We start from the raw sequence: 23,276 nt of genomic DNA on the forward strand, positions 1-23,276 counted from the left end.
GGGCCCCAGCCCTCGGGTCCCCCGCCCGGAGCGGGGCCCCGCTGCCGGGAAGAGTTGGGGGAAGAGGAAGGAAGTTGATCTTGCAGTTGGTCCCAGGCGCCATCTGGCGGCCTCTCTGGAGCCGCAAGGAGACTCCGTAATCCTCTCATGTTCAGTCTCCTTTACTCAGTCTCCCCTGGAAGAGACCATCTGAACCTGAAACTTATTTTATAAATGGCAGGGTCACAGGGGGCCAGACTTCCAGACCTGAGCTCCGGAGCTCTGCGCCAGGGAAGGTAAATGAGGGGTTCATCTGAGAGACTCAGGTCTTGCTCATCCATCACAGAGATTTGGAACATTAGAATTGAAAAGACATCCAAAATCTTTACGGTTCGGACTTCCTCCATTGTAGGAAATTGCCTTTTCTATAGCTCCCAACTCCGCTGGAACACCTTCAGTGGCAGCAAGATCAGTAAAGGATTTCATAAAGTATTGACTCTGGCTGAAGATCCGTGATAGGTAGAGTTTCTCTTTAGGAGGTGTCATGAGCAATCTCCATTCTTGGAGTCGTCCCCCCTTAGGCTCATGGTAGAACACAGGCTTTTGTTTCAGATTTTCCAAGCAACTTGCCCCTGACCTCCTCCTCCTTCTTCTTCTTCTTCTTTTTTTAGCTTTTTTATTTATTCCTTTGAAAGAGAGAGAGTGAGCGAGACCATGAGCAAGGGGGAGAGTCAGAGGGAGAGGGACAAACAGACTCCCCATTGAGCAGGGAGTGTGATGCTGCAGGGCTGATCCCAGGACCCCAGGATCATGACCTCAACCAAAGGCAGATGCTCAACCCACTGAGCCACTCAGGGGCCTCCGCCCCTGACCTTAATAATGGATTTACAGGCCTGCATAGGTCTGCATAAAAAGCAGACTCTTAGAGCCCTTGATATGAGCTATTTCCTGTTATTTCACCCTCCTCTTCATCTTGCAAATGGAATGTGGCAAGTACTATGTTAAGGTACTGTTAGTATAAGTTCTTATTTTTCCTCCCAACAACCTTGGAGGTAAATATTACCTTTACTGATGAAGAAATTAAGGCTCAGAGAGGTGAAGTAGTGACCAAATACAACAGCTAGAAAGGGACAGAGTGAGAGTTCAAAATACCCAGTCTATTAATTCTAGGATGAAGCTCTTCCTTAAACTGATATAAAACAAAGCAGGCCTTTCCATCCCACTGTGAGCCTCTCAAGTGAATATTATAAAATACCACCAAAAATTTTGCTGAAATCCAGGGATATTGTCTACTACAGTCCCGTGGTGAACCAGATCCTTAACCCTTACATTAAAACAAAATGAGGTTAGTTTGGTATACTTCAACTTAGCCTGTGCTGGTTGCCAATGATTACAACTGTCCTTTCAAAGCGCTCATAAACTACCAGCTGGAATTGGCATGAATTCTTCCAGTCTCCACAACTGCCTCTAAAAGAGCCCGTAGAGGTTGAGCTATTTCTAAATATAAGATTCTGAGCTGTAATTTATCTGAAGATTTTTAAAGAAGAAAAACTCTATTATAGAAAGTTTCCAACATAGGGCGCCTGGGAAGCTCAATCGGATTAAGTGTCTGCCTTTGGCTCAGGTCGTGATCCAGGGGTCCTGGGATGGAGCCCTGCACTGGGCTCCCTGCTCAGCGGGGAGTCTGTTTCTCCCTCTCCCTCTCCCCCTCTCCCCGTTTGTGCTCTTTCCTAAATAAATAAGTAAATAAATAAATAAATAAAACCTTTAAAAAATTTCAAACATATAGAATAGTATGATGAGCCCCCATGTATCCATCAGCCAGCTCCAACAATTCCCAACGTTGGGCCTGGAGATTTTAACTGATTCAAAGTAGTTTATTGTCAGTTGCTATAGCCTCATCTATCTGGGATTAAGAAACCTCTTCACCACTAATTTCCAGCCTAATGATTATCTGTTCCTGTACCTAGCCCTAGGACTACACTTGGCCCAAAGAAGAGGCACCATAAATTCACTCCATTCATTCACCAATAGTGAGGGCCTACTCTAGAACACAATGTCTTTGTTTATAGATAAAAATCAAATGGATGTTCAGTTGGTGATAAGGGCTAGCAGAAAAATTAAGTAGGCAAAGAAGTTGTAACAAGGCTTTTCTTTGTAGCAGTGGAGGGAAGGCTTCTCTGATGAGGTAACATTGGAACAGTGCCTTGAAAAAAGTGAGGGAGTGATGTGGCTATCAGAGGGAAACACATTCCAGGAGGAGGGACTAGCAGTGTAAAGTTTCAATACGAATGTGTTTGGTATATCTGAGAAAGCAAGAAGCTTAGGTAGGTGGGATAAAGTAAGAACTTTGGACTCTGTTCTGGGTGAGATGTAAAGCCTTTGTGGGGGGGCGTCTGGGTGGCTCAGTCGGTTGGGCGCCTGTCTTCGGCTCAGGTCATGATCCCAGGGTCCTGGGATCAAGCTCCCGTCAGGCTCCCTGCTCAGCGGGGAGCCTGCTTCTCCCTCTCCCTCTGCTGCTGCTCTCTCTCTCTTTCTGGCAATAAATAAATAAATAACATCTTTAAAAAAAAAGCCTTTGGAGGATTTTGAGCAGTGGAGTGAAAACGATATGACATTTGTTTTTTTAGATTTAATTAATTTATTTGAGAGAGAGCAGGGGAAGGAACAGAGGGAGAGCGACAAGCAGATTCTGCGCTGGGCATGGAGCCCCATGCGGGGCCTGATCCCATGACACTGAGATCATGACCTGAGCTGAAAAGAAGAGTCAGGCACCCACCCAACTAAGCCATTCAGGCATCCCGGTATGACATGGTTTAAAAAGATACACTTCACTGTGTGGAGAGTAGAGAGCATATAGGACTGAAATGAAGGAGGGAGACCAGTGGTCCAACAGACGATGGCTTGGACTTGGGTGATAGTGAGTGAGGATGGTGAGAAGTAGTCACATTCCAGATAGATTTGAATGATAAAAGCGACAAGACTTGCTGAGGAACTGGATGTAGATATGAGAAGGGGTTGGGGGAGGTTTGGCATGAGAACCTGGAAGAATGAAGTCCTTTAGTGACATGGGGCACAGTGGGGGAGGAGCAGATTTGGGGGGGGGATCAATAATTTTTCCTTTAAGTTTGTTATATTTGAGAGCCTGTGAGGCATGCAAGTGGAGATGATGGGGGTAGTTGGACAAAAAGTGGATGGTATTTAAAGTCTTGACAGTAGACAACATCACCCAGCAATTGAGTGTGGAGAAAGAATTTGAGGACCAAGGGTTGAGCCCTGGGGTGCTCCAATGTTCACAGTCTATGGAGATGAGGAATGAGGAGGTGCCAACAAAGGAAATTTAAAAGGCATGGCCAGGGGCGCCTGGGTGGCTCAGTCGTTAAGCATCTGCCTTCGGCTCAGGTCATGATCCCGGGGTCCTGGGATCGAGCCCCGCATCGGGCTCCCTGCTCAGCAAGGAGCCTGCTTCTCCCTCTCCCTCTGCTGCTCCCCCTGCTTGTGTTCTCTCTCTGGCTGTCAAATAAATAAAATAAAATCTTTAAAAAAAAAAAAAAAAAAGGTATGGCCAGGGAGGTAGAAGAGAACCAAAGAAAACTAGTGTCTCAGAAGCCAAGGGAAGAATATTTCAAGGAGGGGGTATTTGAACCAAAGTTCTTTTTCCTCGGGGCACCTGGGTGGCTCAGTCAGTTAAGCATCTGCCTTTGGCTCAGGTCATGATCCCAGGGTCCTGGGATCCCTCAGCATTGGGCTCCCTGCTCAGCGGTGTCTGCTTCTCCCTCTTCCTCTGCTGTCCCCCCTGCTTGTGCTGGCTCTCTCTCATAAATAAATAGATAGATAGATAAATACATATTTAAAAAAAAATAAAGTTTTTCCTCAGTTGAAGCCCAGGGGCTGAGTGGTTCTTGCTTACTCATGGCCACTCGTCTCCCAAGCAGTGAACCCTGAACAAAATTAAATACCCGAGGGTTCAAATACCCACATTTTTTGTTGTTCTTAGCATTTTGGGGGGGCAGGGGGAGGTATGTGTCCCTTGTAGCTAATTCTGTAATTCATCCTTCCTGATACCATTATGTGCTTAGAAAATTCATTTATTCTTCGTGTGCATCTCTTTCTAGTTTTCTAGTGAACTCTTAGCTCACTAGGTAATAACATGTCCCTTCAGATGCTCAATGTTTTACTTTTTTAAAAAGATTTTATTTTTTATTTGAGAGTGAGTGAGAGATATCACAGAGGGAGAGGGAGAAGCTGACTCCCTGCTGAGCAGAGAGCCCGATGTGGAGCTCAATCCCATCACCCCAAGATCATGACCTGAGCCAAAGGCAGACAGATGCCTGACTGAGCCACCCAGGTGCCCCTCAACCTTTTATTTCTTAAGAGCTATGGAAAATATATGTAGCTTTGAAGGGTTTCCATACCACCACCACCACCACTTTTGAATTGAGGAAGTGTCATAGGAAAGACCATGAGGTTTAGAGTGAGGCAGACCTAGGACTTGGCCTCTCTGAACCCGTTGCCTCATCCGTAAGAGTAAACCCCTCTACACAGTTGTGTGGCCAACGCACTTACTGTTGACACATACAGTGCTCCAACAATGTCACTTCTCCACGTTTGGTCTTAGGTCCCTAGCTTTCCTCTGGACTTTCTGAAATCTGCTATCCTGGAGTTCTTATAGGAGACACCATGGAGACCAACACTTTCCTCTGGGTCACACTGTTACTTTCCTAAAAGTTGTTCTGGCACTTCCACATCACCAAGTCCTTCTGTGTTGATTAGAATTGGGGCCTGAATATTAGCTTCTTCTGTAGCTTCCTTTGCCTTCTCAGGGAGAACATTTGTCAATAACGTTAAGTCATGTATGTGTCAGCTGATCTTTAAGAGAATGAGACTTCCAAGTGTTATTTTGCAACCCAATGGGGAGAGGGTCAGTTTGCAATCATTCCAGCTTCTTTCCAATATTTGCAGACTGAGGGGCACAGACTTGTCATATTCTTTTGTTCACAGGATGACCTTCAAATTCCTTTGCAGTAGCCAACATTATTTCCCCCACAGGGAAGCTTCGAAAGGCAGCACTTGTGGAGCTCAGATGGGAGAATAAAGACACCTCAGCCGAAGCCGAGGGCCCTAGTGTCTACCTGACTGAAGACCCAGGCCTTTCAGCATTCATACAGAAAAGTACAGATCAGGAGTGCAGCCATACTCCTAATTTTCCTAGGGACGGGGTCAGACAAGGCTTCTGGTTAGTGTGGAAACCAGGCATGGTCTGAACTACCTGGGTAGAAGGAAGGGAAGAGGGAAAAACTAGTGTAGGAGGTCACATGTCAGTATTTTTCCACATGAGGCTGTTACCATTTCCAAGGTACCCTTTCCTACACGTGTGGAAGGCACTTCCTGAGGTCTAGACACCCAGCAACATCCAGGTGGTTGTGCTGAGCAAAGGGGAGTCCAAGCTCCTGACTGGTCGATCATATAGCCAGCTGGGCCCACATGGAGAGGCTGAGCGCCCCTAACTCTCCATGGTGGAGGCCAGCTGGTGTATGACAGGTGGTACCACTCCCTTGCCCCCCCTAGAGAGGGAAGGGACTACCGTGGAGGAGGAAGCCAAGACATGTAGAGGCTTCACCTGGGAAAGCTTCGTGCATTGCATCCTGCATCCCACCCACAGTGCCTCAGCCTGCACGAGCCACGCTGCCTGCCCCGCGCACACTCCCACTTGTCTTACCCTGACACAAAGGGGAAGAATGGGAAAGGTTCCCCAATCATGCTTCAGAAAGTGAGATGGATGGGGACTGTAGGGCAGGACAAAATTTCCCTCCTCAGTCTGGGGCCAAAACAAATGCCCTGTGCCCAGAAACCCAAAATCATAGCTGTGGGCAAGACAGCTCCTAAAGCCCCACGGTCTCCCCTTTGTGCTCCTGGACCATGGCGTACATCTGAGGGAAGGCTTCTGAATAACTACAGCTCAACTCTGGTTCACCTTCCCTTTGACTTTGACCCCAGTTCAGACTGTGTCAGGTATCAACCTTGGAGCAGTGAGGGAAGAGGACAATACCAACCTCCTGGCATACCCCCCGTGACATGGTGGTGGTGTAGGGCAGCAGCACTGGTGAAGGAATCCTGACTGGCGTCTGGCTGGCTGCTGGCCTGGGGCGACATGGGCCAGACTGTTGGTAGGCTCAGCCTCACTGCTCTTCACGCAAGGCCCAAGCCCTAGGTATCCCAGTAACACGGTGCCCATAAGCTCAAGAAGGACACCAGCAGGTAAGGCAGTGACATTGGTACTAAGACATTTATTACATCATAAAAAGTCCATTGTTGTCTTGTTTTTCCATATGTACATGTCCCTCTGTCCAGCCCCACCTGCCAACCCTCCATGGTGCCAATCAACTTTCCAAACTGACTAATTAATAAAAGAGGAAGAATTGGAGGTGGTGGCCCAGCGCTGATGGGAGTGAAGATGGGAGAGGGACACAAAGTGCAGAGTGGCTGGCTTGGCTCTCAGTGCCTGACCACGGGCAGGAGGGGCAGGAGGGGCAGGAGGGGCAGGAGGGGCAGGAGGACAGGTACTATGGGTTGGCACAGAGACGCCTCCCCAGGGCTGCCAGGTTGCACATGATACCTGAGTGTGTTCTCAGGTTAGACCCCCAGGAATGGAGAGCTGAGGAAGAAGGTCCCCCATCCTGATTGTGGGTCCTAGGAGGGGCTATAAAACTTCTCTTTTTCAGGTCCCTATCCAAGTAGCAGTAACAGCAGCTCAGGCTGGGCCTGAAAAGTTTGTGCCCTGGGGACAGCTGGAAGGGTGGCTGGGGACAGTCTGGTAGGAAGTACTGGTCCTAACCTCTGAGGGGCCTGCCTTAGTTGACCTCGGAGGTGGGCATGGGGTCTGTGGAGCGGGGTGTGGCCAGGAGGGGCACTGGTGAGGTGGCCTCAATGAGAGCAGGGTTGAGGATGATGGGCAGAGTCATGGGTGGTACGCCCACCTGCAGTGGGGAGGCCAAGGGCTGTAGGATTAGTGGGGGCTGAGCCAGGGAAGGAGGCCCATCTGGAGTAGGACTCAGTCTGCTGGGGCTAGACGCCACTGGTGATCCAGGGGAGCTGCTGTTGGCAGGTCGAGGGCTCTCAGGCTTCTCAAAGTCTATAGGGAGAGCAAGGGGCTGGTCAGACTCCTTTACATTCCCCAGCTGGTTTACCTAATCTCTGCTTCTCCCCATTCCCGTGAACAAAATGACCCCTATCAGGCTAAGTAGTTGGGAATCTCCCCTTGAAATATCCAGCTATCTTATATCTACCTTCTAACTCCTTTGCTTCTTACCTCCAGTCAGGTAAGTTCTGATCTGATCTTTACTAGAATCCCCAAAGGGCAACCCCTGCATATTTATTCCAAGTTCCTGATCTAGCCTTCTCCTTCCAAGCCTGAAAATCTCAAGCAGATAGCTCATCCCATAGCTTATTTGGCCCTGCCATTTCCCACAGGAAGAACTCTGGTTCCCTCCTTCCCCTGGCTCACAGCCCATGCTCAGCAGTAATCCCAAACTACTCTGGGCCTCCTCTTAGGCTTCCTACTTCCTGCTCAACACCCAGGAGGCTAGCTCAAAAGGACTCACCACAGGCCCCCAGCTCAGAAGGCATCTCTGGGGGAGGTGGATGGCCAGGTGTCCTTGTGTCCCCAGCAGCAGGAGTCATATGGGCTGAGGCCAGAGATTTTTGGGCATGTGGCTCCATGGGCATGGGGTCTGGGGAGGGCAGAAAAACCAGGTGGCAGCTCTTAGTGTTTTCTTTCAAGCACAGCCCTGGCTACCCACCAGTCTTCCCACTGATATGAGTACAGAGAACTAAGTATTAGCTCCAGACTCTCTGATGAGGATTCTTTTGACAAAGCTGAACTAAGCCCCCTACCCTGGATGACAGTCTGCTTGAAGAGCTCATCTCGTAGATGGGGCAGAAAACAGTCAATGCGCTCCCAGGTGATCTCCCAGAGGGCTGAGGGGCTGCCTCCTCGGGCATCTGCATTGTGGAAAATCTCTGCTGTGTCCATCACCAGAAGCATGTTCTTCAGAGACTCAGGGATGGCCTCTGACTGTTGGTGGCAGTGGGACCATGTAAATAGGAAAGAGGGCATGGCGGGGACATGGTAAGGAGGTGGCAGCCACCAAGGGCAAAACAGCATGTCTTCCCAGCAGGTGGGAGAGGAAGCAGGCAGTGGGAGTTGGGCTGAGGTAGAACATACCAGTAAGTCACTGGAGCCTGCGTGCATATACTTGTCCATGAAGTCCAGAATGGTCAGCCAGAGGGCCGCAAAAGTAGAGAGTGACAGCAGTGGAGACAGGTGCTGCAGGAAGACCTAAGGCCCGCCAGCCCATTTTAGTGAAGGGTCGGAGCTATCCGCATCCCTCTCTAGGGCTGGGAGGCAAGCCTGTCCTATCTTGCATGGGAATCCTAAATCAGAGATTCCTCTGAATTCCAGAATCCTCTCAGGTCCCTGGGTCCTGATGAGTCTCCATAGCTGGGGGTCCCAAGCACCCACATTGCATCTCCAGGTCCTAGGAGAAGCCCTGGCTTTGTCCTCGCAAAAAGGCAGGTATGGGGAGAGTGGGTAAATGAGGGTGGTGAGCAGTACCTTAGACAGCAGTGTGGAAGCCCTCATTCGAGTCTCCTCCATCCCACCCACATCTGCAGGGCTGATATTCTCCAAGAGCTTGGTCAGTAGAGGAAACAGCACCTGGTGGGTAAAGAGCCAATTTGTCCCTAACGGGTCAGTTGGCAGCCTTACTCCAAGGCAGCCAGGGGCTGGGATGGATAAGCACAGAGCAGAAGGAAAGGTAGGATGCAAACTGAGGACTGACATTACGGGCTCTTCAGGCTGCCCAGTTCTCCCTGTCTTAAGGATTTGAACTTTAAGACTAGAGGGAAGTCCCACCTTGTTAAAACAGGACTCCCACTCCAGGGCATCTAGCTTCTGCAGATCATGTACCAGCAGTGCTCGCTGTAGATAGGTCAGTGCCTGCATCCGCACCTGGCGCCGGGCGTCACAGCACAGGCAGGCGATGCCTGAGAGTGAGAACAGGCTCAGGATCCTTCAGGCATCCCAAGTTCCAGCTCCACCTCTGCCCCTGCCCTGCCTGCTCCCCTGAGGTTTACCCTGCAGTAACGGGCACCAGCAGTGGGCCCAGAGGGTGCGGGAATCAGCTTCAATCTTCCGGCCACCTGTCTCTAGATGGCGCTGCTCCTCCGCCCAAGAGCTGTAGATCGAGGCCGCTCGAGTGTGCAGGGTGTGCATCAGGTCTAACAACTGGAGTCACAGGAGGGGCAGGAAATGAGCTGGGGTAAGGTCTGCTTGATGCCCCCCAACACTGTCCCTGACTGAGTCCTCAAAGGAGCCCCTAGTACAGTCACACCATACTCTACCCCTCACCCCTCTTTCTCGACTTCATGAGCTGGTTGTCCCCTGCCAGCCAGTGTTTCCCAAAGTTGGGTATTAATCCTAGTGGAGGAGATATAAGGAGGTGTGTGGAATGAGTGTGTAATAACAATGAATTACATAGTGAAAAAGGTATTTTCAATTCTCTTGCATACCTTCTGATGACAGATAAAGCTTCATCTTGTTAATTTTGTTTTAAAAACAGAAAGCAAACCTCAGGCTCAGAGGCTTTGGTGGGCAACAGTGTCTGGTCAACTTCAATTTTTTGTTTTCATAATTTTTCTAAGGTTATTCTATTTAAGGCAATTAGTTCTCCATTTTTTTAGTGATAAAAAGTCTGCTCATAAAATAAACTTTATACGCCTTGAATAGACAAAGAATTCTGGAAGGATAGGCAAGAAACTAGTGGCAGCGTCTACCTCTGGGGAGGGGAACTTAGCAGCTGGGGGCAGGAATGGAATAGGACTTACTTTTATCTGTTTACCTTTTAGTACTTCTGAACTTTGTACCACGTGTATATATTACTTATTCAAAACATAAATCTTAAATATTAAGCAAACAAAGATTTACAGTGGTCTTGGATAGGGGAACACTGTGGAAGTGGTGGCCGAGGCCCTGGGTTGGAAAACACAGGCCCTTCCTCTCAGCCCTGGCTGTCCCTGGCCCTGCCCACACTCCCAATGTCAGGGGCAGGGAGAGGAAAGGAAGTAAAGGATGCCATACTTACGTCCTGACTGACCTGTAAAGACACCGTATGGTAGCTGGCAGGCACACCTTCATCCTCATCATCATCACTATGCCCACCCCGAGTGGCATGTTGGCTGGAGGTTCGAGGCCGCCGAAGCACTGAGCCGTCCTTGGATTTCTTCTTGAAGCGGTTTCCTTTGCTATCATATTTGTGACTCTTGCCACGTTTTTCCTGGGATTTGCACCCTGAGCAGAGTCAGACCCAGGTTACATTTCTACATCATGGACACAGATGGCCTACCTTTTCCTCCCTTTCCCCCGTATATTCACATGGCTACTCCCCAGCTGCCCCTTCATTGGGTAACCCACCGCCATTCAGACTGGCCTCCACAAAGATGCGGAGAGTCTTGACGCAGAGCTCAAAGTTGTCAGGTGTAATGTGGGCAGCATCACGCACGATGAAGGACAGAGATTCTACACATTTAAGCAGGGACTTAGTATCGTGTGGCCCGAGGTCCAGCCCCACTGTTAGGCTGTACTGATTGACCAGGGGTGAAGGGCCTAGCCGGCTGGGCCCAGGACCTGGCTTGGAGTTATCGATGTCATCCTTCCCCACCTGTAAAGTACACAGAGTTGCTGGGAACCCAGGCTTGAGCCTGATCTTCCCTTAGATGCCCTTTCGGAGGACCAGGAATCTTTCCCACAGGCCAAGGAGGGAAGACTCACCCACTGCCTGTATGCTCACTCACCACTAACCAGCCGCTGTTGACCACATCAGCGTCTGTGGCTGATCGGTGGATCTTGCCAGGCCTGCAATGGTCAGCGTAGACCTCTGAATCAGAAGTGTATCCTCGGTCCAGGCTCACATCATTCTGATGGTAGGATGGGAGTTCGCTGTCTGATTGGGCCCCTGAGTCAGCAGGGAGAAGAGAAGAGTCAGGGTGGAAATGGGGACACTGGGATTAAGGATGATTTCCGTTCTAAGAAATAGGTGCTGAAGCCTGGCCTCTCCTCTCTCTTGGTCCAGCTTAGTTTCAGCCCTGTCACCAGGGGGCTGAAGGATGGTCTGGATAGATTCTCTCTTGGCCAAATGGGGCAGTAGGCTAATTTGGGCTCCTGATGGCATCTAGTAGCAGCTGTCAGGGGATGGGGGTGGTGGGGAGGACATAGTTTCTGAGAAAATAGTCCTCAGGACAGTAGGAAGCCTAGTGTCATAGACATCTATGTTGCCTACTAGCCTTCATACTGTTTAACCCATGAGTGCTGGGGAAAGGCCAGTGGGTATAGGAAGCTCTGGAAGCAGATGGCGGAAATCAGGGGTGTTTAATCTGCTAAATACAATAACCTCTATTTTGTTTTCCTGTCTCAACCCCCGGGGCCATAACTTGATCTGCCAATGAGGGTCTCCCTGGGAAAGGGCTTACCAGCATCAGGTCCATCAGCCCTGGCTGTGGCCTGCAGGGCAGCTGGAGGCTTTACACCTGAGCCAATGCATTCCAGCAGTGTGAAGAGGGTGGCCCAGTCATCACCTGAGTGGATGTTGGCTGCGTTGGTCTTAAGGAGTTCGTGGAGCCCATAGGCTACCTGGTGACTGACTCGGGACAGCACGCTGGGCTTCATTAGCAGCAAAATGCGCAGGGAGAGCAGCACCTGGGTGGGTGGGTGGGGAGCAGGAAGTGGGCACACAGCTTCTTGTCTGGACTCCTTCCCCACCAGTTTCCTTAGGCCAGTGAGGATGGTTTGGCTAGAACCCTCCTAAGAGTACTGCTGCTGGTCTTTTCTTCAATTTTTTTTTTTTTTAAAGATTTTATTTATTTTTTTGAGAGAGAGAGAGAGCCCATGAGTCAGGGGAGAGACAGAAGGAGAAGCTGGCTACCTGCTGAGCAGGGAGCCCGATTCGGGACTCAATCCCAGAATCCTGGGATCATGATCTGAGTCGAAGGCAGATGCTTAACCAACTAGCCATCCAGGTGTCCCTTCTTTAGTTTTAATTTTTTTTTTTAAGATTTTTAATTTATTTATTTGACAGAGAGACAGCAAGAGAGGGAATACAAGCAGGGGGAGTGGGAGAGGGAGAAGCAGGCTCCCCACCGAGCAAGGAGCCCAATGCGGGGCTCAAACCCAGGGTCCTGGGATTATGACCTGAATCGAAGGCAGATGCTTAACGACTGAGCCACCCAGGCGCCCCCTGTTTTTTTTTTTAATTAAAATTTTTATTGAGCTGTAGATTCATATGCAGTTGTAAAAAATTATACAGAGGGATGCCTGGGTGGCTTAGTCAGTTAAATGTCCAACTCTTGATTTCGGCTCAGGTCATGATCTCATGGTCGTGGGATCGAGCCCCACATTGGGCTCTGCACTTGGCGGGGAGTCTGCTTGAGATTCTGTCTTCTCCCTCTGCCCCTTTCCCCACTCATGTGCACATGCTCTCTCTCAAAATAAATAAATAAATCTTAAAAAAAAAAAAAAGAAATAATACAAAGAGATCCTTTGTATGCTTTGCCCCCTTTACCCCAATGGTAACATTATGTAAAACTATAGTAAATGATAAGTGATACTGACATTGATACAATCTACTGATCTTATTCAGGTTTCCCAGTTTTACTTTACTCATATGTGTATGCACGTGTGTATTAAGTTCTACATAATTTAATCACCTAATTTTAGGTTTGTGTATCCTTCACTAGTCAATATGTTGAATAGTTCCACCACCACAGGTTGACCTTTTAAAAACAATTCCATTTATATAACATTTTTGAAATGACAGAATTATAAAAGTTACGGACAGATTGCCAGGGGTTAAGGTTGGGGGCAAAAAGAGGCACACCCCTAGAGTATAAGTTCTTAAAATTGATGAAGTCCAATTTACCAATTTTTCCTTTTATGGATTGTGCTTTTGGTGTCAAGCCTAAGAATTCTTTTCCTAGCTCCTGAAGATAATCTCCTAGGTTTCTTCCTAAAGTTTTCATAGTTCTACATTTTACATTTAAATCTATGATTTATTTTGAGGGGTGCCTAGGTGGCTCAGTCGGTTAAGCGTCCAACCCTTGATTTTGGCTCAGGTCATGATCTCAGGGTCGTGAGATCCAGCCCTGTGTCAGGCTCCCTGCTCAGCAGGAAGTCTGCTTGAGAGTCTCTCTATCTCCCTCTGCCCCTCCCCCTACATGCTCACTCACATTCTCTCTCTCAAAATAAATAAAATTTTTTTTTTTAATTTGTCAAAGAAAGAGAACACACAAGCAGGGGGAGAGGCAGGCAGAGGGAGAGGGACAAGCAGACTCCCCGCCAAGCAAGAAGCCCGATGCGGGACTTGATCCCAGGACCCTGGGATCATGACCTGAGCCGAAGGCAGATGCTTAACGACTGAGCCACCCAGGCGCCCCCCCCCCTTTTTTTAAATTTATATTCAAGTTGTTAACATATAGTGTAGTATTTGTTTTGAGGAGAATTTAGTGATTCATCACTTACATATAATACCCAGTGCTCATTACAAGTGCCCTCTATAGTGCCCATCACCCATTTAACCCATCCCCCCACCCACCTCCCCTGTGTGATTTTTTGTGTTAATCTTATATCCTGTGACCTTGCTGAACTCACTTATTAGTTCTATGCTGGCTGTCTTTTATACCTGAGCCAAGAGATCTCAGGAGGGTCCTAAGCACGAGAACCAGGAAACCAGGTATAGGGCTGAGACTACCACAAGGCAGTAGCCATCCAACCCTACAGAGCAGATTCATAGGAGCCTGCAGAGGTGCTAAGTACCAGCTTCATACCTGAGACCATTCTAGACTTATCCCTAATGCCACCTGTTAGATTCCTCTAGCCCTGTGGTAGATAACCAGACTCACGCTATGGGGCACTAAATGTACTCTCTGTCTCAGGCCATACCCATAACTGACACTGTGGCTTTAGTCCCCTGCATACTTCCTGCCCTCCAGGCTGTACTCTGCTTACCTGGCCACTGATCTCTTCTCTTCGGAGTAGTCGAATGGCCAAGCGCAGCAGCCCCACCACTGCCCGCTCTACAAGGAAGCAGAAATCCTGTGCCTGGACACACAGGTGATATAGATGGTCTCGGACAGTCTGCCACACACAACCCACACGGTCCCTGAGGAACATAAGGGTGAGGACAGTCTCAGTTGGAGAGGCCACTGGGCAATAAGTCTTTTTGATCCAGGTTAGGCCTTTCAGGGCTCATTGGTATTATACCCTAAGCAGGCAGGTATAATAAACAAGCTTCTCCACTGCCTACAGCTACATGTGCTTCTTGCCCCTAAAGCCCACTCAGCAAGATGGCTCCAGTCTTCCATCCCTTCGGCACAAGCCCAGTATGAGGCCTGCCTAAAGACTGCCTTCTACCTGTTCTCCAGCACAATCCTCAGCAGCACCTCTAGGCAGAAAGCAGCATCCTCCTCATCATATGTCTCTTCATCTGGTGTCACTGAGACCAGAGCCTAAAGCACAACAATAGCAGGAGAGCATGGAGAAGTCAGCCACCGGCCCTGCCCGGACAGAAATTAAGGCAGTCACCATTGTCTCCATCTCCCCTCCCAGACACAGCCAGCCCTTTCATCCCTCCTCTTCCCTCTTCACTCTGTACCTTCATGAGCTCCTGCAGTGACTCCAGCTGAAGGAACTTGCTTTCTGTGATCATCTTTTCTGGATCACATTGCTAGAGGGGATGCAAGAGGGAGGAGGGTCAGTGACAAGGGCTGGAGGGAAGAGAATGTTCCCAAGAGCTAGGGAGAGAGGACAAAAGGCATCAGCTCTGGTCATAAGCCCTGGATGATTCTACTCTTCAGTTTCTAGGGCAGCATCCATCCAGTAGGGAGGGATCTAGGCTTGTTTACCAAGGGTAGGCAGAGGCAGTTACCTTGATACAGTCCAAGGCCGCTCTTTTGGCCTCTTGGTTCTCAGTGGATGGGCCCCGCACACTAGACTGCTCAGTACCACTTAGTGTCAGCCAGCTCACAAAGCTTAGTACTGTCGACTCTCCTCTATAGAAAGAGTTCAAACCTTGGTGAGCTCCACAGTTCCGACCCTCCTTCTCCAAGGCCTTTAGCCTCTGATCTGCCCTTACCGATTTGATGGTGTCTCCTCCCTCTGTAGAGAGATCTTGCCATTGGGATCCACAAAATCTTCTACCTGGAAAATCAGGTCAAGAATAATTTCCTTCCACATGCCCTTTGCATTTTCTGCTTCTCCACGCAAAATTCTCTGGCTTTCTTCCTGTAGCTCAGTGCCCCACACTCCTGACTGGGCTCCCTACAGTTGGTGACTGGCAATGGCTTATATCAGCCTTCTTTTACAGCTATCCCCTCGCCCAAGATCTGTGGTCTTACATTTAAGGTGTTCCTGGTAAGTTTCAGCAGTCACCGGGCCCAGTGCTACTCTCAACCAGTTCCATACACAGATAGCACATAGTTTATGAGCTTTTGCCTTTTATTGTCCACTAGTTTCCTATAAGAATTACCTCCACCATAGCTTTGGGCAGCAGCTGGGCTCGGAAGAGCTGTAGCATGGCTTCCATGATATTCTTCCAGCCCTCCCGCAGGATGTCACCATGACGATGGGCCAAATGGAATACTGTCTTGGCTGCAATGTGGGCTTTGGGGTTGCTTCCAAACACACTGGGAAGGTTCTCAATAGACTGAAAAGGAAGATGAGAAAAGGCTTAGGGTCTGGCAAATGTCTGGAAAGGAGATCTCTTAGGCCTTTACCTATAGTTCCCCAAGGGTCCTTCTGCTTGTTATGGTTCAATCCCCCCTAATACTGGTAGGAAGGGCTAACCTGGTTAAGGCCTTCCCCACTGATGCATCTCCTCTCCCATCCCAACTGCATGAGGTGACACTATTCTCATCCTAGGGGGTGTGAAATAGAAATGGCCTAAGTGCTACTGTAGTCTAGGGGGAGTGAAAGAATATGCCGAGGGAAAACAGCTCCACAGATAAGGATAGATTTATGGCTAAAAGAGAGGTCCTCCTTTGGAACTCTTAAGTACACAGTTCTTACCCCTGCTCACCTCACTGCTAAGAGCTGTGAATTTGCACAGAGATATGATGAGATTGTCAAACACATCGCTGAGGCCATAGTGGGCGGAGATCATGGCGCACTTCCTGTAATTTCACATTCCAGAAACAGAGTGAGTCACTGGAAGGCCAGGCAGCCCTTCCAAGTCCCTGAGGAGGCTTACTTGGGATTCTTCCCCAATCAGTCCCAGGAAGAAACCTTTTACTCTTCAATCTGTTTAAGACTGAGCTTTCCCATGCTTCAGCCTCCTTTCAAAAACTCAGAGAAAACCCTTTCTAATAAAAATATGAGTAGGAATCAGAAAGGCATGGAGGCAACCATGTTTGCCCAGAGAGGTGAGAGGAGGTCAAGACCAAGGCCACAGCTGGGCTACCTGAAGCCTGAGATGGCTTTCTGGATGATTGTCTCCTCAAGGCTTTTGTCAAAGACATAAGAAAGGGCAGCAATAGTGGGGCCCCATGTCATGGTGAAGAGGTCAAGATCATAGCTGCCAGCAGGCACACGAAGGAATATGCCCTCTGGGGTGGCACCTCGATGAAGCAGCACATTCCACACATAGTTCTCCCGAACCAAGCCTGTCTGCTCTTCAGGCATCACAATTTCCTCATTCCTGTCAGGAGGTAAAGGAAAGAGTAGATGCACTGCTCCTAACTGGTTCCAAACTAGGACAACAGGTGTTGCCCATACTGGCACAGTCCATCAGTGAGAGGTCACCAAAAGTGCAGCTCAGTGGTCTACTTCCTACCCACTAGTGGGACCAGGGAGAAAAAAAGGAAGCACCTAGTAATGCCCCATAATCTCAAAGCCCTGTCTCTAACTGGGGCCTTTAGTTCTGTAGTGAGATCTCCATTCTTTCTGGGTATGAGAGGATGAACATTTCTCTCTACCCTTTCTGATTTACAGTAAAAAACTAAGTGTCCCATCTCTGATCTCTGACCCAAACCTCACCCTCCAGTGCCCATCTTGGGTTCTCTACCAGCTTCAGAATGCATCTTGTGAGCTGAACAGGAAAACCCAGATGCTCTGGGTTCAGAAAATGGGCCCATTATATTCTACTTAGCAGGGGCAGTTTAGATCCTGGCTCAGAGTACTAGAGCTCCAGTACTATTCAGGCTTCTTTAAGAAATAAATGGGAAGAGGGGCTGCCCAGCTGAGTCTCAAGGCTAAATCCAGGGCATATGAATCACTGAAGTCTGATGGAACTCTAAAATCTGGAAAAGGAAGTAGTGTGCTTCTGCTTAATGAGATGCCCAACTATTCTCCACAAATACTCACTTGATGGCATGGTACATGTCCTCCAGGATGTCTTGTTCAAAGTCCTTGCCTCCATTCACACCTTTTAGGTTTTTGCGAAACTCCTAGAGACAGGCCAATAAGCTTTTCCCCCATATGTCAATGCTGAAGCCCCACCTAAAGAACTCCTGGGTCTACGGTAAATAGGACTAAGGAAACAGTAAGTGAAAGAGCCCACATCCCTAACCCAGTTATTTTCCTGGATTGGCCAGCCCTCCCTGATTCCCTTGGACAAACTCTGTCCATTGTGCCCACTGAAAGATCCCATGTCCTTCCTGCTATACCTCCAAAACTGTGCTGGACCCTCTCTGCCTTGGCTGGGATCCAAGCTTACCTCTAGAGTCATGGGTGCATTCTGTTTGCGAACGTTGTGGTTGTGCTGGTCAGTATTAAGCATGATGACAGCATAGGCCAGGGCAAAGCAGGCATCGCTATTGGCAAATGGGGAGCCATTACAATTCTGAAAAAGCAAAGACCCCACCTGTATCAATGCCCTTCTCTGGCCAATCAAACCTTCACTACCAACCCACTGGCCAGTGCTGGGTACCTAGGGGGGTTACCAGCCAGAAAGCCTCCAACCTCTTGTGAACTCCTTAACAGAAGCTGATATCTCTATGGAAAGTTTGCTGATGTTGCTCTCAGCCTTCTTAGGAGACAGCAGCTGGGTCCTTCAGTTGAAGCCATAAAAACCCTCCAGTCAAATGAACCTGGGATGCCAGGCTCAGGCCCTCCCACTCAACTCACTCTCCAATGCTCAGTGAATGCCTCCAGCAACCTCTGGATGACTGGTGCTTCCCCAGGTAAGCGGAAGGCTTCCAGGTAGAGGCGAAGAGCTTCATCCAGCCGTAGACCCTGAAAACTGAAGGTGCTAGAGGGAAAGGAATAAGGACAAAGAGGCTAAAGATATATAAGCTGCAAATGTTGGGCTCCCTATTAGCTCTAGTCCCTCTAACCTCATATTGGAACAGAGGAGGCTGAAGGCTCTAGCAAAGGGGAACAATCTTGTGGCCATCTCTACACAGACTAGAATCTGGTAACTCCTAATTTTAGTACTTTCCACATCAGTGCATTCTTGCCTGGAAACCTCATCCACTAGAACTACCTCGTGCTCAGGAACCCTGGTCTACCCTTATGCAATGCTCTCTATGCAGAATGGAATGGCTCCCAAAGCTATCTTGCTGGAGACTCTCTCAGGTCCAATAGACATAAGTCATGGGAAGAGGAAGAGTGTGTGACCTAGGTCACCAGCAGGAACTGACTGAGACCATTTTGAGGGAGGGATGCCTTGCCCTTTGATCACCAACTATGTCCCCCATTTCTTGCCACTTCCTCACCTCACAAAGCTCTCCAACAGGTCAATGTTTTTTCGGTCACTCACAAACTCTCCAATCATTTTCTTGTCCAGCCGAGGGTTCTCTCGGAGCCACTGGGCTACCTCTATGTTGTCCATTGGGATGGTGAGGAGGCCTTTCTCCTGCAGAAACTGGATCCCCTTCTTTGGTTTCTGGTTGAACTGCTCTGTGCCAGTGATTAGCAGCTGGAGGAGAGATACCAGAGGTGTCATAAGTTGCTCTGCTCCTAAACCAGACAAGGCCAGGCTGAACTCCATCATGGTCCACAGCTGGTCATCTAATGGGCTCCTAGGATGTGGTTCTAAGTGACTCCAAAATTAAGGCTGGATCATACCAGCCATAGCTCTTCCCAATCTTCATGTCTAATTAGAACTGGCTGAGGAACTGGGGTGCCCGGCTGGCTCAGTTGGTAGAGCATGTAACTCTTGATCTCAGGGCTGTAAGTTTGAGCCCCATGTTGGGTGTAGAGATTACTTAAAAAATAAAATAAGATAAATAAAATAAAATATATAATTTTTTAAAAATTGCACTATAAGAGGCACCTGGCTGACTCAGCGGATAGAACATGCAACTCCTGATCTCAGGGTTGTGAGTTCAAGCCCCACACTGGGCATGGAGCCTACTTAAAAGAAGAAGAAGAAGAAAAAGAAGCAGCAGCAGCAGCAGCAGCAGCAGCAGCAGCAGCAGCAGCTGAGGAGCTCCTTTTCACTCATTTTCTGAGTTCTCAAGATGCAGCCCTTCTCCACCAACTTGGCAACCAGGAAAAAGTAGAAGAGAGACTAGAGAAGGTTCTCTTCTCTCCAGTTTTTTAAAAAAAATTTTATTTATTTGTCAGAGAGAGAGAGAGAGAGAGAGAGTGAGCGAGCACAAGCAGGGGGAGCAGCAGGCAGAGGGAGAAGCAGGCTCCCTGCCGATTAAGGAGCCCGATGCGGGACTCGATCCCAAGACCCTGGGATCATGACCTGAGCCGAAGGCAGACGCTTAACCAACTGAGCCCCCCAGGCGTCCCTCTTCTCTCGAGTTTTATAGCCATCCTGGCATCTGTTTATAGCCTAGCTTAGATTTCCCTTCTTTCTTCAGTTTTCCAACTTTTAAGGACAAAGTGAACTAACTGTGATGATAACTCAACTTTTTGTCTGTTGAGTCACAGCCCTGCAATCAAGGGGACACATAAACCAGTCATTTAGGCTGACCATAAGAGGAAGAAAGGGTTAAACAAAAGGTTTTCTGTGTTTAAAAAAAATTTTTTTTGAACTTTTCTAAAGCACCAGATAAATGTCGATTCCCTTACACTGCCAATCCTTACCCCAGAGCTCGAGATGACCAATAACCTCCAGCGACTCACATGATACCAGGTCCCAGGTTCTTGTTACCACCAGTAACAACTGGCTCTCACCCAGGGCAGCATTTGCCCAGGGGCACACAACAGGGTATGCCTAATTACATGGCTTAGAAGTGAAGGCTTTCAAAGGAGACTGGGTGGTTGCTGAAGTCCCAACAAATGCAAAGATTAGCCTTGGGAAACCGTCCAATGAGCTGCTAGACTCTCCCTTATCCTCTGGGACAGAAACCCTACAAAAGACACCCAGACAGAGGCAGGCAGAAGCTAAGTTCTGGGGATAGCCATACACACCTTCTTTTTGTTTTTAATTTCAATCAGTTCCCGTGGATCTGGCAGGAGACAGGAAAATCGAGGTGGCTTCCGGGTAAACTTTTTGTCAGCTAGGAATGGGAGATGGGAGGAAGAAAAGGAAAAACCCATAAGATCACTTTTACAATATAATGGCTTTTGGAAGGTTGCCAATACACTCTCTAGTGAAGAAGGAGAATGCCTCAGAAATTTTCTTGTCCTCATCAGTCTTCCATGTTCCTAGAAGTCCTATCTTCTAGGGCTCCAAACATTTTATTTCCTCTCTCCATGTTTGAGGGCATGGGTGAGCAGTCAAGGTTCAACTGCCTTAGGGTGTCTGTGCCCCCGCCCCCCTTCCCTCTGCTCTCCACCAGACCCTCCAGTTGAGGGGGCTGAGGATCATGGACACCCAGTACCCACCCCCAGAGTCAGAAGCTTCCTCCAGATCACTGCATCCTGGCTTCCCATGTTCTGCTGGCAGCCGCCCTCCGCCTGGCAGATGTAGGCCTGGGATGTCTGGGGCTATGCCTACAGGTTTCCCATCACTGGCTGTTCTTTCAGCTGGTAAGAGAGAAGAAAATAAATGAAGATGGGGTAGGAAATCAAGCAGAGCTGCAAGAGAAGTTATGTATTAGGCCAAGGAGATCTGGATAGGTCCCACACAGACCTACACAGGTCACCAGGCCTGAAGACAACAAACCTAAGCCCAAATAAGTAGTCACTGCCCCAGGTTAGTCAAGCATTAGATTCTATAATTTAATAGAGATTACCTAGTCCCCTTCTCTGATCTTCTGCAACCTCAGTCTCAAGGGGATGTCAGAGAAGATTAATCAGGGTGGAAGCAGATACTGGGAGTGGGGGAAGGTAGGACCTGGACCTTTCAGGAACAGAAATCCTATATCCTTTAATCTAGGTTCTCTTTTCTCCCCATAAAAAAATAATAATACTCCTATGTTGTATACCTGAAACTAATGTAACATTGTATTTTAACTATGCTTTATTTTATTAAAGATTTTATTTATTTCTTTTAGAAAGAGTATGTGCACACACACATGAGCAGGGGGAGAAGTAGAGGGAGAGGGACAAGCAGACTCCATGCTGAGCTCAGAGCCCAACGCAAGGCTTGATCTCACGACCCTGAGATCATGACCTGAGCCGATATTGAGTTGGTTACTTAACCAACTGAGCCACCCAGGTGCCCCTGTTAACTATACTTTAATTAAATAATAATAATTCTATAAGAAAGCCAAAGTGTGGAGGATAAGAAAAGGACAAGTCCATGAGTCTTGCTAATATGCCTGGCCAATGATTCAAACCACCAAACCCTGGAAACACAGAATTGGGAGAGCCCCCAGAGGAAGTGATATAATGGCTGGAGAGAGGATTCAGTGAGTAGAGAAGTGATAAGCATAGAACCCTGGGATCCTCAAAGAAAGAAATGCCTCTCACTATTGCTGGATTCTCGGGAGCCATCTACTGCCTCATAGCCAGGTCTGGCTGCTTCTTTCTTCTCTTGCTGGGTAAGATTGTTGAGGACTTTGGCCTGGCAATGGGCCTCAGTGCTGTCAATCACTGTCAACAGGGCATCAAGAGACAGGAGGTGTGTTGTATAGAGCTGACCAGACACAGGGAAGGCATTCTGGAAAGTAAACAGATCCAGTAGACTTGAGGTGAGAATACTTTACACTTTATCCTTTTCCAAAAACCCTGAAACCGCCTGTAACTTCTACATTGTCCTGAGAAAATGCCTTTCTTCTTCCTGTTCCCCAACTCTCAAGTGTTTCCCACCCCGCATATAGTATGCTCACTACCACCAGAGAGATTTCCTTAACAGAGCCTTTCTAGAGGCCAGTAATAATGCTCAGCACCTTGGACAGCAGCTTGGTGAGGTCTTCAAAGAGGTTCGAACAGTAGTAGTCACAATCATAGTTGATATAGAGCTCAGTGACAAAACTGGGGATGTGCCAGAGCTGCACAATGGCCTCCAGTGCCATCTCCTTCATCTCATAAGGCATTTTGGGGTTCTCCACAGTGATGATCTCCATGAGCTTTTTGATGTACATCTGGCAATAATCCAGTAATAGCCATTTGGGAGGGAAAGGATTCAAGATAGGAGAGAAAAATTAGACAGGTAAACCATTAAACACAAGAAGGAGAAGTCCAGCCAGGAGGCATGCATTAAGAGACCCTTAAAGGTATTCTATCCTCTTTGGCCTCCATGTTGGGGGAGGCCTGGCTCTCTACCTCACACCTCATCCAAAACAAGTTGCTATTGCCCCTCTTTGTGCTCTCTATGTGAGCCTGACCAGTTTGACTTGCTTGCCTGTGCTGCAGAAGAACTGCTAGGCAGAAAATCATACCCACTCATGGTGAGGTTGTCTACCAGTCCTCATATTTGGCTTCTCTCATTTTATAGCCAGCCTGTTTCCTCTGGGCTTCTTTAAATTTCTCCACCAAAGAGGCCAGCCAATGAACCAAACTATGGAGGCTAAAAGCACTGTCTACAGGAGCCCCTAAATCCCATCCCTGCAGAATGACAGAGCTGGCCCCGTTGAAGATGCCATACATCTTTTTTTTTTTTCTTCTTCCAAGTTCAATACACTCACCTCCAATTGGAACTTGAGGTGCTCCCTCATGCTTTCAAACAGCAGGAAGCATACCCGCAGGGAAGCAGCATAAAGGTTGAGTCGCTCTACACTGAGTAGCTAGAGATCAGAGTAGGGTTAAATCATTAGCTTTCTGAACCTATGGCTCAACCAAGAGAAAAGCAGGAGAACAAACTGTGTGAGGCTGCCACTAAGGTCCTGTGCTCTAAGGGAACTCTGTATCTAGCCATTCCCGTATTTCTCTTTGGCTGCCAGAGTCCCCAGGGAACTAATAGTATCCTTCT

The 23,276-nt window shown here is 48.4% G+C and overlaps 1 protein-coding gene across 8 annotated transcripts in view; it reads right to left on the bottom strand.

Moving 5' to 3' along the window:
- Positions 1-6,246: 6,246 nt before the first annotated feature.
- The window catches only part of GBF1 (golgi brefeldin A resistant guanine nucleotide exchange factor 1), a 117,708-nt gene continuing 100,678 nt past the window's right edge, over positions 6,247-23,276 (bottom strand). For 4 of the 8 annotated variants that reach the window (XM_078077190.1, XM_036086473.2, XM_036086487.2 and 1 more), the window contains 28 exons: positions 22,993-23,091; positions 22,255-22,449; positions 21,836-22,025; positions 20,807-20,947; positions 20,390-20,478; positions 18,739-18,941; positions 18,149-18,272; positions 17,739-17,864; positions 17,387-17,469; positions 16,485-16,721; positions 16,104-16,197; positions 15,555-15,731; positions 15,162-15,226; positions 14,955-15,078; positions 14,682-14,753; positions 14,441-14,535; positions 14,036-14,189; positions 11,506-11,731; positions 10,831-10,991; positions 10,451-10,697; positions 10,134-10,327; positions 9,115-9,265; positions 8,894-9,024; positions 8,594-8,695; positions 8,204-8,317; positions 7,873-8,053; positions 7,581-7,709; positions 6,247-7,111 (listed from right to left, as the gene is read on the bottom strand). In XM_078077190.1, the coding sequence (XP_077933316.1) occupies positions 6,831-7,111; positions 7,581-7,709; positions 7,873-8,053; positions 8,204-8,317; positions 8,594-8,695; positions 8,894-9,024; positions 9,115-9,265; positions 10,134-10,327; positions 10,451-10,697; positions 10,831-10,991; positions 11,506-11,731; positions 14,036-14,189; positions 14,441-14,535; positions 14,682-14,753; positions 14,955-15,078; positions 15,162-15,226; positions 15,555-15,731; positions 16,104-16,197; positions 16,485-16,721; positions 17,387-17,469; positions 17,739-17,864; positions 18,149-18,272; positions 18,739-18,941; positions 20,390-20,478; positions 20,807-20,947; positions 21,836-22,025; positions 22,255-22,449; positions 22,993-23,091 (4,185 nt within the window). In that variant the 3' untranslated portion in view covers positions 6,247-6,830. Of the gene's footprint in view, positions 7,112-7,580; positions 7,710-7,872; positions 8,054-8,203; positions 8,318-8,593; positions 8,696-8,893; positions 9,025-9,114; positions 9,266-10,121; positions 10,328-10,450; positions 10,698-10,830; positions 10,992-11,505; positions 11,732-14,035; positions 14,190-14,440; positions 14,536-14,681; positions 14,754-14,954; positions 15,079-15,161; positions 15,227-15,554; positions 15,732-16,103; positions 16,198-16,484; positions 16,722-17,386; positions 17,470-17,738; positions 17,865-18,148; positions 18,273-18,738; positions 18,942-20,389; positions 20,479-20,806; positions 20,948-21,835; positions 22,026-22,254; positions 22,450-22,992; positions 23,092-23,276 lie in introns of all 8 variants that reach the window. The other 4 variants (XM_036086464.2, XM_036086454.2, XM_036086480.2 and 1 more) reach the window with 1 other exon arrangement.

Source organism: Halichoerus grypus, chromosome 7 (genome assembly GCF_964656455.1).
Source record: "Halichoerus grypus chromosome 7, mHalGry1.hap1.1, whole genome shotgun sequence".
Lineage (NCBI taxonomy): Eukaryota > Metazoa > Chordata > Mammalia > Carnivora > Phocidae > Halichoerus > Halichoerus grypus.